The 13,951-nt window shown below is 40.5% G+C and overlaps 1 protein-coding gene and 1 non-coding gene across 8 annotated transcripts in view; both read right to left on the bottom strand.

Annotated features, from left to right (window-relative positions):
• The window catches only part of PDE1C (phosphodiesterase 1C), a 531,506-nt gene that overhangs the window by 8,527 nt on the left and 509,028 nt on the right, over nucleotides 1–13,951 (bottom strand). For 4 of the 7 annotated variants that reach the window (XM_042249215.2, XM_042249219.2, XM_042249220.1 and 1 more), the window contains 2 exons: nucleotides 11,097–11,165; nucleotides 1,630–3,801 (listed from right to left, as the gene is read on the bottom strand). In XM_042249215.2, coding sequence (XP_042105149.1) covers nucleotides 3,788–3,801; nucleotides 11,097–11,165 — 83 coding nt within the window. In that variant the 3' untranslated portion in view covers nucleotides 1,630–3,787. Of the gene's footprint in view, nucleotides 1–1,629; nucleotides 3,802–11,096; nucleotides 11,166–13,951 lie in introns of those variants that run through there. The other 3 variants (XM_042249217.2, XM_042249222.1, XM_004007921.6) reach the window with 2 other exon arrangements.
• On the bottom strand, nucleotides 5,393–5,464 carry TRNAW-CCA (transfer RNA tryptophan (anticodon CCA)). The gene has a single exon. It is a non-coding gene; the product is annotated as a tRNA-Trp (tRNA).

The raw sequence follows: 13,951 nt of genomic DNA, 5'->3' as shown, positions 1-13,951 counted from the left end.
TTGCACTTGTCAGGAAAACTCAGTAACAGCATACTTCCCCGGTTAGAGTAATTCCTTTGTCTCCTCAAGACATGAAAGCAGTATATGAAGGCCAGGCTCATAGATGTCCTTTCTTTTTGTAGAAATTCACTCTTACAGCATGAACCCAACCGGAAAATTACTCTTAAACCATGCACATTAGATGTAGTGTTGTCTAAGGTGAGGGTCTATTCCTAAACTCTTCAAAGTGTAGTTTATATTAAAATTAGAATAATTAAACCCTACGTCTATGTCAGAAAAGACTCAGGCTCTCCAAGGACTTTTCCTCAAGAAAATGAGAATATTAACTACTATTTCCATATCTGAAACTCACAGAGCCAGGAGCACAGGAGATAGGAAGCCTGCTGTTGGAGAAGCTAGTCAGAAAAAGCCCAGTTGACACTGCCTGAACCAAATAACCAAACCTGCATTTTTAGATCCTCTGAGAACCACGTGAAATACACAGAGGAAAGATAAACCATCTAGTTGTATTGCCCTTCATCCAACCTGAAGCTGTTTGCTTCCTCCCACAGTTCTCAACCCTGGATGCCCATCAGATCACCTGGAGAGCTTCAGATTTACTGATTCCTAAGCCCAACCTCCAAGAGTCTCAGAAGTAATCTGCTGTTCTAAGGTGAAGCCCATGCATCAGTATGTTTGTGATACCCAGTGATTCTAACTCATAGCCAGACTGAGAAACTCTTGTTTCAGGGACTGAGTTTGTTTTGAGAATAAGTCAGCCTGTACTTAAGTTTTGAGGGCTGCTTGGGGTGGCTAATGGGGGCTTCCCTGATAGCTCAGTTGGTAAAGACTCCGCCTGCAAGGCAGGAGACCCAGGTTTGATTCCTGGGTGGGGAAGATCCACTGAAGAAGGGATAGGCTACCCAATGCAGTATTCTTGGGCTTTCCTGGTGGCTCAGCTGGTAAAGAATCTACCTGCAATGTGGGAGACCTGGGTTCGATTCCTGGATTGGGAAGATCCCCTGGAGAAGGGAAAGGCTACCCACTCCAGGAATTCTGGCCTGGTGAATTCCATGGACTGTATACTTCATGGGGTCACAAAGAGTCAGACACAACTGAGTGACTTTCCCTTAAGCAGTTAACAGGGTCTGGTCATCACATATAAGAGTGGCCAACCCTTGCCCACGTGCTAAAACCTGTCACAAGAATCGGACCCATGAAGATCTACTTTGGGGAGAGGTAATGCGGTATTTGTGAGAGAGGCGTGGATTTGGGGTGTCACAGAACTGGGCTAAGCTATTATCAACTGTGAGATCCTAAGGAGATAAACTGTTTTGGGATTCAGGATTTTTGTTTTCTAGAAAACGGGGGAAATGGTAACTTCTTTGCATGGTTGCAGGGAGATTTTAAAGCGGCTATAACTGAGATAATGTATGTAGGGTACCTTGCAACCTCACAGAGTGCAAGTATGTCCTAGGTGCTTGTATGTGGCTACCATTATTACACAGCACAGGAGATGAAAGGTCATCATTGGGAGCCTTTAAGTGGTGGCTTCCCTGGTGGATTTCTTATTACAGTATAGAAAACTCATATAATTCCCTGTACAAATGGATTTTACTACTTGAAAAACCTCAGCACACAATGAAGAGATTAACTTAATAAATTTATTTGTGAACATTTGGCAGAGAATACACCACTGTGATTCACAAAAGGCTAATTATCTAAAGTGGGCATTTGTGGAAAAAAAAATATATGTATAATATATATGTATATATACATATATATTTTTTTCTTTTTTTTTTCCATTCAGCTACCTGAGGGAAACACTTTGCTGAAACCTAGTGCCATTTTAAGCAAAGCAGAAACATCCAGCCCACGTTCTAAACTATTTATACGATGTACAAATAAGGAGGTTCATTCAATTGTTTGGGGCAATGCCCAACCATAAGTGTAGAATGCTGGAGCTCCCAGATTCGAAGTGTGGCCTAGATATCCAAACAGGATGGAAGAAGCTTCAGTCCCTGAACACTAATCTTGATGAAATTAGGAAAATGACAGCAAATGACTCTTGAGTATTAAGACTCTGCATTTATTTGGCTGAGCCATGATAATTCTGAGTCATGTTCACTGGAAGCCATTCTTGGACCACTGCCTCCCTGGTCTTTGGGATTCCTCTTCCTTATGCTTCATTCCATAGATCACTGATCCTCGCTTAAATTTCATGAAGATGAGATAGGGTGTTATACACATTTGCATCCCCAGAACATAACCCCAGTACTGCTAACAGTTGGTGCTGAAAAATATTTAATGATTGAGGACACTATTTGGCATCACACCCACTAACCTTCATAAAGCTCCCATTTACCACAGAAGAGGCAAATCGCTTACAACACTCACCTGCTGGCAAAGCTGACTAAAATCTACACAGTCTAATATTTATCCTTTGCATCAGCAATGCCTTGATACCAAGATTTACTGCCCATGTTTGCTCAAAGAATGTCAGAAAGTTCCTTTTCTTTGAAAGTTCAAGTTTGGGGTCTGAGCGCTTTTGTTTTACACCAATGCTACAATCTCAGTTCATTTCTACAGGTCTTCCCATAGTCTGGAGAGCCCGAGGCACAATTTTCAAGCCCCTCTGACAACTAGGTGAAAGAGGGGAAGCAATTAGGAAAGGCTGGAAAATAAGGTCTTTCCTTATTCCAACAATTGCTAGCTATTAAATGCCCGGCAACTTCGTGATTTAATGATTAATGGTTTAATTTAATAAAAATAATATTTAAATTAATAAAAAAGAATAAGTCCTCCTTCAAGGAGACGATCATCTTTAATTGAGTTCTTTGTTTTCATTTTGTTTGCCCTGGACAGCACGAAGCACATGAGGTATGCTCTTTCAAAGGAAAGAAATATTTAGGAGATCATGCAAGTTTTTTTGCTTGATTTTTTTTCATTAGCTTGTGTATTATTCTACATGTACATCTGAAGATGGGGAGTGTAAGGCTAAATCTCTGTCCTTTGCTCACACCAACAATGACCTCTGTCAGAAGAAGCCTGACATTGCTTTAAGGTTCTAGAGCTCTGAAATGCTAAATCACCACATAACAAATGCGCTTTGCTCTACTCCATAGTAAAAATGGCAACTGGTTTCCCTTAAATGGAGCTCAAGGTAAAAGGCAATTGTAAAGAGACCACTCGGGGGAATCTTCACTTAAAGTTAAGACAATGCAGGGGAATTCCATAGACAGAGCACTCGGCGGGCTACTGTCCATGGAGCTGCAAAGATTCAGACATGACTGAGTGGCTAACACTTTCATTTTTCAGGGCCCCTGCACACCCCAAAATTGTGCTTGAAATGGGTACATACATAACTAATCTAATCCCAGGCAGAATACAGGTATGAAAGAAAGACTGTTCCAATGTGGACTGCCATCAGCTTTTACCCCTGAAAGTGAAACTCTGCTAACTTTGGGCAAGCTGTTTAATCTGAGTATGCCTCAGTTTACTAATCTGTGAAATGGACATTATAGTACCTTCCTTAGAGGTTGTTGTGAGGATTAAATGGGATAATATGTGTGAGGAACCTACCACTGTCCCTGATATTTGATAGATGTGCAATACATATCTAAGTATTTATTGTTAAAAACCTGTATTAAGTAAGATAAGAAATTACCATTTTTGAAGTTAATCACTCAATAACTTACAATACACATAATAGTTTGTTTGTTTTTCTATAAACCACATAAGCTTCTTAAAATGTCTTCAGACCTCAGGGCTGGTCAGTTCTCTTCTGAGGAATCCTCTGGCTGGACATTTATCCATAGTCCCCTAGAACAGGACACACAACAATGTCATTGAGCCAGCTGGCATCTCAACACACAAACTCTTTCTACATCAGGCAACGGAGATTAGAAGCAGAGCCGCATCTATTGCCAACACTACCGTGCAAGCCAGCAGCTGCATACACAGGGGCAATCAGCTATCTGCACCCATGGATGATTACGGTACTGTACCTGTCCATCTAAGGATCACGTCAGGAAAGTGATGTGACCGAGGCTCCCAGGGGCATCTGCTTAGAAGCCACTGATTAGACTCCATCCTTAGCAGTCATGACTGGAAGTGAAGTTCTGGGCCACTCCTCCAGCGAGAGCCAGCATTTGCTCAGCTCTCCATCGCTTATGGCCCACCCATGGAGCTTGATGGGGATTCACAAGCCCCATGGGGTACAGTTGAAGTGGACACTAGAAAAAATTGGCTGCAGGTGCTATTACTTTACCAAAGAAGAGTCATTTTGCTTTAGATGTGTAAGAAATCCAGGTGATGTCCCCAGAGCAGTTTCTTGGTGCTGGCATTTCAGGAGGAAGCTTTCTTAATTTCAGCAACCACACAAGCAGTTCTTTAAAGTAGTGGCACCTGGTGGCTTCAGGATTGAAGCACGTGACCGACAAAACTGTCTTGGAAGACAGTCACAGATTTTTCACTTAAGAAATTCTTTAATATACACTATTTGAGCATATAGAAAAGTAGGATTAATAATAAAATGAACACATATGTACTCTCAATAGTTTAATAAAATCTTAACATTTGCATATTTGTTCAAATATTTGTTTAAAGAGATTAAATAATAAGGTGGAGTTAAATAACTAATATACCCTTCCATGGGGGCTTCTTTGCTGGCTCAGATGGTAAGGAGTCCACCTACAATGCAGGAGATCCGGGTTCGATCCCTGGGTCAGGAAGATCCCCTGGAGAAGGAAATGGTAACCCACTCTTGTATTCTTGCCTGGATAATTCCATGGACAGAGGAGCCTGGCAGGCTACAGTCCTTTGGGACAGGACTGAGCAACTAACACTTTCACATACCCTTCCATGATGTTTCTCTCCCCTTTCTCAAAAACTTATCTAGAATTTGATGTTTATTATTCCAGTGCCTATAGTCATTTAGTGATTGCATTTATATGCATTCACAAAATGTCTAATTTTTTTTTTGCTAGTTTTAAAAGATAATGTAAATTGTATTAGATGGTATAAATCTTGTTGGAACTTCTTTCTCTTGCCCATCATTATGTTGAGCCTTATTTGTCATAGCAAAAAATGGAAACCCACCATCAAAAGAAAAATGATAAAATATTCTGTGGCATATTTGTGTAACAGAATGTTGCACAGATGTTAAAATGGACGTTTTTCAAAGAACTAGCCTTATATTTTGCATGGAATTTCTTTTGCCACACATTAGCAAACTTTCTTGGAGTTTTTCTTTAAAATATGGCTCTTAAATCAGGATGAAGTGAAGTGAAGTCACTCAGTCATGTCCAACTCTTTGTGACCCCATGGACAGTAGCCTACCAGGCTCTGCTGTCCATGGGATTTTCCAGGCAAGAGTACTGGAGTGGGCTGCCATTTCCTTCTCCAGGGGATCTTCCCAACCCAGGGATCGAACCCGGGTCTCCTGCATTGGAGACAGACGCTTTACCGTCTGAGCCACCAGGGAAGCCTCTTAAAGCAGGATAGGGCTTGATTTTGTTTTCTGTACTTTAGTATCAGAGTTTAAGCCATTTGAAATGATTGTTATTAGTGATATTTTAAACTAATTTTACTGGAGTATAGTTGTTTTACAATGTTGTGTTAGTTTCTGCTGTGCAGAGAAATGAATCGGTCATATATATACACATATCCACACCCTTTTTAGATTTTCTGTCCATTTAGGTCACCATAGAGAACTGAGTAGAGTTCCGTGTGCTATATATACAGTAGGTTCTCATTCGTTATCTGTTTTATACATGGAGTGCGCATATGTCAGTCCCAGTCTCCAATTTACCCCACCCCTCCTTCCCCCTTGGTATCCATACTTTTTTTTTTTCTCTACTTCTGCTTTGCAGATAAGTTCATTCATATTGTTTTTCTAGATTTCACATATAAGTGATATTATCCGGTATCTGTTTTTCTCTTTCTGACTTACTTCACTCCGTACTACAATCTCTAGGTCCATCCATGTCTCTGCAAATGGCACAGTTTCATTCCTTTTTTGTAACTAATATTCCAGTGTACATATGCACCACATCTTCTTTATCCACTCCTCTGTCAATGGACAATTACTGATATTTTTGGACTTGATTCCACTATCTAATTTTGCTTTGGTTTGGGGCTTGATTCTACTATCTAATTTTAAAATCATTCTTTATTCCTTGCTTCTTTTATTTTCTCTTCTGCCTTCTAGTAAGTAGATACATTTTCTATATTCCCTTTCTTTGATGTTTATTTGCTGATTTAGATGCCATAAGTTATACTTCTATTATTTTATTGATGATCCACAAAGGAAATGTGGAAATGTAAATTGTAAAAAAGTTACAAAATTACAAGCTCTGTCCAAAGACAGATTAGATCTTAGCATTCCATAACTCCCTCTTTTTTTTTTTTTTCCATAACTCCCTCTTAAGTAACTCCTCTACCTTCTACCACTTCTGTTCCCTATTTTAACACAAAAAAATGGACATTATGTTTATGGTGACTAGTTACATATACAAGTTGCTTTATTTATTTGTATGCTCACCATTAATTCCTGTCTCTTACACTTTGCTTTTGGATTCACTTTTCTTCTTCTTGAAGAATATCCCTTAATACTTCTTTAGTGAGGTCTGTGAGTGGTAAATTACGCCATTGTATACCTAAAATGTTTTTACATTGCCTTCATTCATAACTAATAATTTAGTTACTATATAATGCTTGATTTCCCCTAAGCATATGAAAGATATATCTTCATTGTCTTCTGGCATCTACTGTTGCTGTCAGCTGGTTGTAATTTGATTATAGGTAACCTGCTTACAGATCCCCTGAACATAACCAGCTTCTCACAGCATTTAACATTTTCTCACACTTGACATAATTTGGAACAATCTCACACAATGCATTTAGGTATGGATTTGGTTTTACCTATGTATGGCAGGAGAAGGCAATGGCACCCTACTCCAGTACTCTTGCCTCAAAAATCCCATGGATGGAGGAGCCTGGTAGGCTGCAGTCCATGGGGGTCGCTAAGAGTTGGATATGACTGAGCATCTTCACTTTCGCTTTTCACTTTCATGAACTGGAGAAGGAAATGGCAACCCACTCCAGCATTCTTGCTTGGAGAATCCCAGGGACGGGGGAGCCTGGTGGGCTGCCGTCTATGAGGTCACACAGAGTTGGACACGACTGAAGCAACTCAGCAGCCACAGCAGCAGCAGGTATGGCAAGTGAGGTGCATTTCTTGTCTAAGAATTTGAGCCTTTAGAGCTGTTTATCTATATTTGATGCTCTTTCATTTTTAAAACTGAGATAAAATTCACATACCATATAATTCATCATTTTAAGTATACAGTCCAATGCTTTTTTCATTATATTCACAAGGTTGTGCAGTCATCACCAATATTTAATTATAATACATTTTATTCACCAATTAAAAAATCCCATGCCCAAGAGAATTCACTCTTCATTCTTCTCTCTGCCAGCCTCTAGCAACCACTGGGCTTCCCTGATAGCTCAGATGGTAAAGAATCTGCCTGCATTGAGGGAGACCTGAGTTCAATCCGTGGGTTGGGAAGATCCCCTGGAGAAGGGAACAGCTACCCACTCCAGTATTCTTGCCTGGAGAATTCCATAGACAGAGGAGCCTGGTGGGCTACAGTCCATAGGGTTGCAAAGAGTTGGACATGACTGAGCAACTAACACACACACACAGCAACCACTGGTCTATGTTCTGTCTCTATCGATTTGTCTGTTCTTCCCATGTCACATAAGTGGAATCTTACAGTATGTGGCCATTTGTGTCTTTGTATTTCAAAAAAATGGAATCATACCTTTCACTTAGCAAGATGTTTTCAAGGTTCATCCAAGATGTAAAATGTATCAACACATTCTTCCTTTAGTATGCCAAATAGTAATTTATTATATGGATATACCACATTTTGTTAACATATTCATCAGTCAGTAGACATTTAGGTTGTCTCCACTCTTTGGTTATTATGAGTAACATTACTATGAATATTTGTGGACAAGTTTCTGTATGAACATACGTTTTCAGTTCTCTTAGGAACATACTTAGGAGAGAAACTGTTGGGTCTTATGGTTACCCTAAGATTAACATTTTAAGGAACTGTCGCCCTAGTTCCCCAAGTAGTTGAGTCGCACCATTTTACATTCCTGGTTGCAATGTATGATGGTACTAATCTCTCCACATCATTGTCAACAGGTGTTATTATCCATCTTTTTAACTCTTGCCCTTCTAGTGCAGGTGAAGTGGTATCTCATTGTGGTTTTGATTTGCATTTCTGTAGGGACTGATGATGTTGAGTATCTTTTCACATTCCATCTGTATATCTTGTTTGGAGAAATGTTTCTTCAAATCTTTTGCCCAGTTTTAATTATCCTGTTTATCTTTTTACTGTGGCATTAAAAGAATTCTTTACATATTCTGGATATTAAATCCTTACCAGATATATGGTTTACAAATATTTTCTTTCATTCAGTATATTTTCTTGATAGTGTAATGTTTTTAATTTTAATGAAGTTGTATTATCAATTATTCTTTGATTGCTTTCACTTTAAGAATCATATCTAAGAAACCATTGCCTAACTCAAGCTTATAAAGATGTTTTCTTCTAAGAGTTTTATGGTTCAAGCTCTTTTTTAAAACTATGATTCCATCTCTACAATGTGTTTGGCATAAAGTCCTCAGGACTATGTTCCAACATTAGTTCTCTTTTTAATTGCATTTTACCTTGAGTTTATTCTATTAACTGTGTTTCTCTTTGTTTTTTAAAATGTGAATGCCTTCATGTTTATTTGCTTTTTAAAATTTCATATTTTAGATTGCTTCTTTTGCATATCTCTGTTCTTATTTGGTTTCCACACAATTTTACTTTATAGTTTGTAAAGAGTTTTATTCCTCTTCTTGGCTCTTTGAGTATCCTAAAACATTATATTTTAAGTTGCTTGCTGGCCTGTACCAAGAGCTTGTAAAGGTATATTTGCATTGTGGGAGTTAACACATGACGTTGGTGAGACTGGAAGGAGAAACAGTGGGCTGATCATTGTTAAGAGTGAGGTGGAGAGTATCTGCTAAACAAACCATGAACTCTGAGCCCAATGCCCAAATTGGGACCACTTGAGACTGCCAAACTAAAACCAAAGACAAGGTGCCTGAGGCTCTGACTCAGAGGTCTTAGAAACTCAGCAGGCCAGCAATAGGTCCCCATTCAACAGATGGGAACCAGGTCAGCTCTATGTGTTCTCACGGATGTCCAGGATGACATCAGAGATCCCACCTGCCCAGGAATATTCCGAATTTACAAAGAAGAACAAACACCATCACCACACACTGAAGTTGTTGGTTTAGAGCTGTTTTCCTCCTAATTACTATAATTCTAACACGACAATAACTACAAAAGGGACATGATGAAATGGACTTCCAGAGACTACAGAGCAGGGTCTACTCAATACTAATACTCAATACTAAAAAGCAGTCAGTATAGTCGTATAGCTGTATGTTAGTTTAGTTGATATCAATCCAAACACCAAGATGAGCCTTCTTTAGAGGACAGTTGCTTTCTATCTATTCATAAATTAAACTGGATAATGCTCACTCATACAGCAGTACACCCAGCTTCCTAAGCATTCATGAGCACACAATGTATGCTTGTCGTCTGAGTGGGCACTGGGACATAAAGGAATAAGACAGTCCTCACCCTCGAAAAAGCCACCGATCAATGGTTAAAGGAGTAATAAGCAAATCATTGTAAGTCAGCACTAAGTCTACCTAGATGATCTGGAGAGACTGCAGAAAGAAATTAACCAGGGAGAAAAGCATAGAGAGCGTTACAGGCAGAGTGAGAAAGGCAAGAAAGTTCAAGGGCTGCTCGGTGGACACTGAGTTTCAGTTGTTGGATGGGGCTGCGGACAAGGCAGAGGTTGAAAAAGCAAACAGATATAGATTATACTTAATCTAAGCTGCCACTGATTGTAAAGTGAACTATTATTTCATGTACAACCAAGAAAAAGTGCTGCTAATTCAACTGTAACATGCCAAAGATTGCAAAAGATTCCTATTTCCGAGGAGCTAAAATGCAAGGTACTTTTCCTTCTTTGAATGGATGAAATACAGCAATTTCCCAAAGAAGCAACATAAAAGATACAGTAATATTAGAAAATAGATTTTTTAAAAGATGAAATAATGCAAACACAACATGGATGTAATTTTTCTTATCAAATTAATGAAGTACTAATGTTAGCATTAGCAAGAGCACAGTGAAAGGTCAAACATTGCTAAAAGTACAAAATAATACTATCTTTCTGGAAGTCATATTGACAATAATGGGTCAAGAACCTAAATAGATACAGACTCTTTGAGTCAGTAATTCTACATACAGGAATCTGCCCTAAATCCATGCTTGCAGATTCAGAAGAAGATTTATATATCAGAATGTAAAGTTATTAATGATAAAAAGGCAAGTTATATAAATGCCAGATTATTGATGAATACAGTTGGCCCTTGTATCTACAGATGTGGAACCTGCAGATACAGAGGGTTAACTGTAGGTGATTTGAGCATCCATGAATCCTGGCATCTGAGTGGAGTCCTGGATCCAATTCCCCATGGATACAGTATATAAATAAATTGTAGTATCATCATATCAAATGCTAGTCAACCACTTAAATATTTAAAAAATATTTAATACCTGGGAGAAAGCTTATGATATTATGGTGAACTTTAAAAGGGAGGAAACAAAGCTGAGATTTGAACCCAGGTCTGTCTCTCTCACCAAAGGTTCACACTCCTCCCCTAGCACCATCTGCCTCTCAAAGAAACACTTGTACAGCATGTCCAGATGAACATTAAGGAAGATCACAATTCTGCTCTTTCCATCTGTGAGCAGGAGATTGTAGACCAACTATGAATATGATGTCCATTTTTGGAAGAGCGTTACAATGGGGATGACAGAGACAATGCCCTCTGCTAACATAGGGTCGACTGGATACACAAGGGGCCAGATTGCCCACGTATCAACTGCTAAACTCAGCTCATGAGAAAACAGTTCTTTCTGCTGTCTGTGATCACCTAAGATTATGAGGCAATGCCGTTTACCCACCTGGCAAGGTAAGGCGACTCGTGGAGCTAGTGCTTGGGGCAGGTGAGCCCTGAGAACGCTTCTTTGTGCCTATAAAGAGGAAAAAGAGGATAAGAAAGAATAGGATTGTGGACAGATTTTTCAGACCAGTGAATGCTCATCTGTAACTTTATCAAATGACCTAAAAGTTTGGGTCTGAAAACAATGTTTAGAGGAAGGATGAGTGAGGTTATGGGAACAGGGAATATTCCATGATCCAGAAAAACCAGAAGCACAGCATTTATCTTTGTGCTTCTGATGGATCCCATTCTCCAGATTAGTCTGTTAGGGACCAACACACCTTTGAGCAGGCATGCACTTTAGGATTATCAGGAGAGTGTTCTAAATGTGCAGCTGCCTGAGCACCAACCCCAGAGATTCTGTGTTCACTGTACTGAGCCGGAGCTCCAGCATCCGGATTTTTAAAGCCTAGCCCAGGTGATGCTAATGTGCATCCAGAGTGGACAACTGTTGCCGTGAAAAGGAGAGTTTTGGATTTAGAAGGAGTCAGGGGTTTGTCCCTGCTTTGTCCCTCTAGCCTTTACTCTCTGTTGGATCTCCAGCAACAGACTCGACTTCTCTGAAGCTTCTGAAGAGCTGTGAAGATGAAGGCTTCATTTGCAAAATGAGGGAAATAACAACTACATCAAAGTGTCCTGGTGAGAAACAAAGGGCTAGAGGTGTGTGTGAGTGCTCAGGAATTGTGAGACCACGCAAATTGGGGTTAGTGGGATCTATGGGTCCCCGCAGCTGGTGACAATGTCCCCATTGGGAAAGGGATTAACAGAGGTTCATGTTAACAGCTCAGTGGGCCATGAGGGAATCAAAAGACAGAGCTCTGGGTGGGGAACAGGAAGGAGAGAGCAAAACAAATAGGAGGATAAATTATTCTTCAAAAGAATATTTGCATGCATGCATGCATGTTTGTGTGTATGCTGCTCCTGCTGCTAAGTCGCTTCAGTTGTGTCCGACTCTGTGCGACCCCATAGACAGCAGCTCACCAGGCTCCCCCATCCCTGGGATTCATATATGTATAAAAAACTGTATATACACATACATACACATATATATTATTTTATACATAAAAATACACATGCAAAACTCACATACACACTTATACTTAAATACATATATATTTTATCCATAAATGCAAATATTATTTGATTTTTCATTCCTTTACTTGGCCATCCAGAAAGGGGCAAAGATACCTGGAGGCCAGAATCCTCCAGCATCATCCAGTCTGAGCTGGCAGAAATGCAGACAGAATTCTTAGGCAGAAGATAGACATGATTCCGGAGAAGGCAATGGCACCCCACTCCAGTATTCTTCCCTGGAAAATCCCATGGACAGAGGAGCCTGGTAGGCTGCAGTCCATGGGGTTGCTAAGAGTCGGGCACGACTGAGCGACTTCACTTTCACTCTTCACTTTCATGCATTGGAGAAGGAAATGGCAACCCACTCCAATGTTCTTGCCTGGAGAATCCCAGGGACAGAGGAGCCTGTTGGGCTGCCGTCTCTGGGGTCGCACAGAGTCGGACACGACTGAAGCGACTTGGCGGCAGCAGCAGCAGCAGCAGACATGATTCAATGTCAAGGTATCTCTTTAACAAGTTTCCTGAACCTATGCAAACTTTCCATAAAGTCTACTTTCCATGCAGAGGCTTGGTGTGAGTGCAGGTTGTGTTAGTTTGAGTGAATACTGTCATGGGTAAAGATAACTAGAGAACATACCGACTAATCTTGAAATCAGGGGAAGCAGGAACTTGGGGAAAGGGTGAGGAGTAAGATTTCACTACCCTAGAATTCCTGGTAAGATGTGAAAATGTACACGAGGGATGGTGTTTGAGATTGTTTCATTTTAGTCTTAAAGAACAGGGTACTACCCTTGACATTCTGTGTTACAGTTAATTATTATGATTATGATTAGCAGCAGTAGTAGTGTTAACAGTGTTAGTAGTGATAATAGTAAAAATAGAAAACACAACATTAATCCAAACACTTCAGACCCACAAAAGCTGTTAATTTGCATGAGGTGAGAGGTGTGACATCTGGCAGAACTTTAGGTCTTCATTTTCCAGGTTTCATAGATGCCCTGATGTCAGAGTTGGGTGATTTTTTATAAATACAGCTGCTAGGGTCCTTCCTTTCTTGAACTCATTGAAAGGAAACCTCAAGGGAATGGAGCCACTTGTTTGTAGGCCAACAGGTTCTCCAGGTGAGTCTAATGATCGTCCATCAAATGGGGGGCTCAAACACGTGAGCTGAATAGATTTACCCGAAGTGATATGTGGGGTCCAGGGCAGGGCAGCCTCACTGCACAACTCCAGGCAGCACTGCAGCCTATGTGACGGACAGTGGAAGAGCCCTGATCCAGGGCGCTCCTCGGATGCGGATCCACAGCCATTCCTGACCCACCAGGAGCAACCTCTGTCCCACTGGGCCCGCCTCCACTGTGGGGAAGCCAGACTCAAAATGTTTAGACCCCTACTCACGGGATGCTATCCTTGTCTCACTATCCCTGTCAGATAGGGTTTCTCAACAGATGCACAGGGATATTTAGTTATGTCCCTCTTCATTGTGAAGGCTGTCCTGTGCATAGCAGTATGTTTAGGAGAAACCCTAGCTTCTGTCTCTGAGTGTGAGCAGCACCTCCCCATTGTAATAATCAAACACAGTCTCCAGACACTGACAAATGTCCTCTAGGAACAAAACTGCCCTCAGTGAAGAACCACCGCTTTAGGAGGGGAGGCAGAGTTTAGGGTTTTGTACTGAGAGGTGTGATTCACAATTTGGCCACTTGGTCATTAATAGCAGTCACTGACACATACCAGGCAGCC

This window comes from Ovis aries, chromosome 4, assembly GCF_016772045.2.
Source record: "Ovis aries strain OAR_USU_Benz2616 breed Rambouillet chromosome 4, ARS-UI_Ramb_v3.0, whole genome shotgun sequence".
Classification (NCBI taxonomy): Eukaryota; Metazoa; Chordata; class Mammalia; order Artiodactyla; family Bovidae; genus Ovis; species Ovis aries.
Note: the sequence above shows the minus strand (reverse complement) of the source record. Positions and strands in the feature narration are given on the sequence as shown.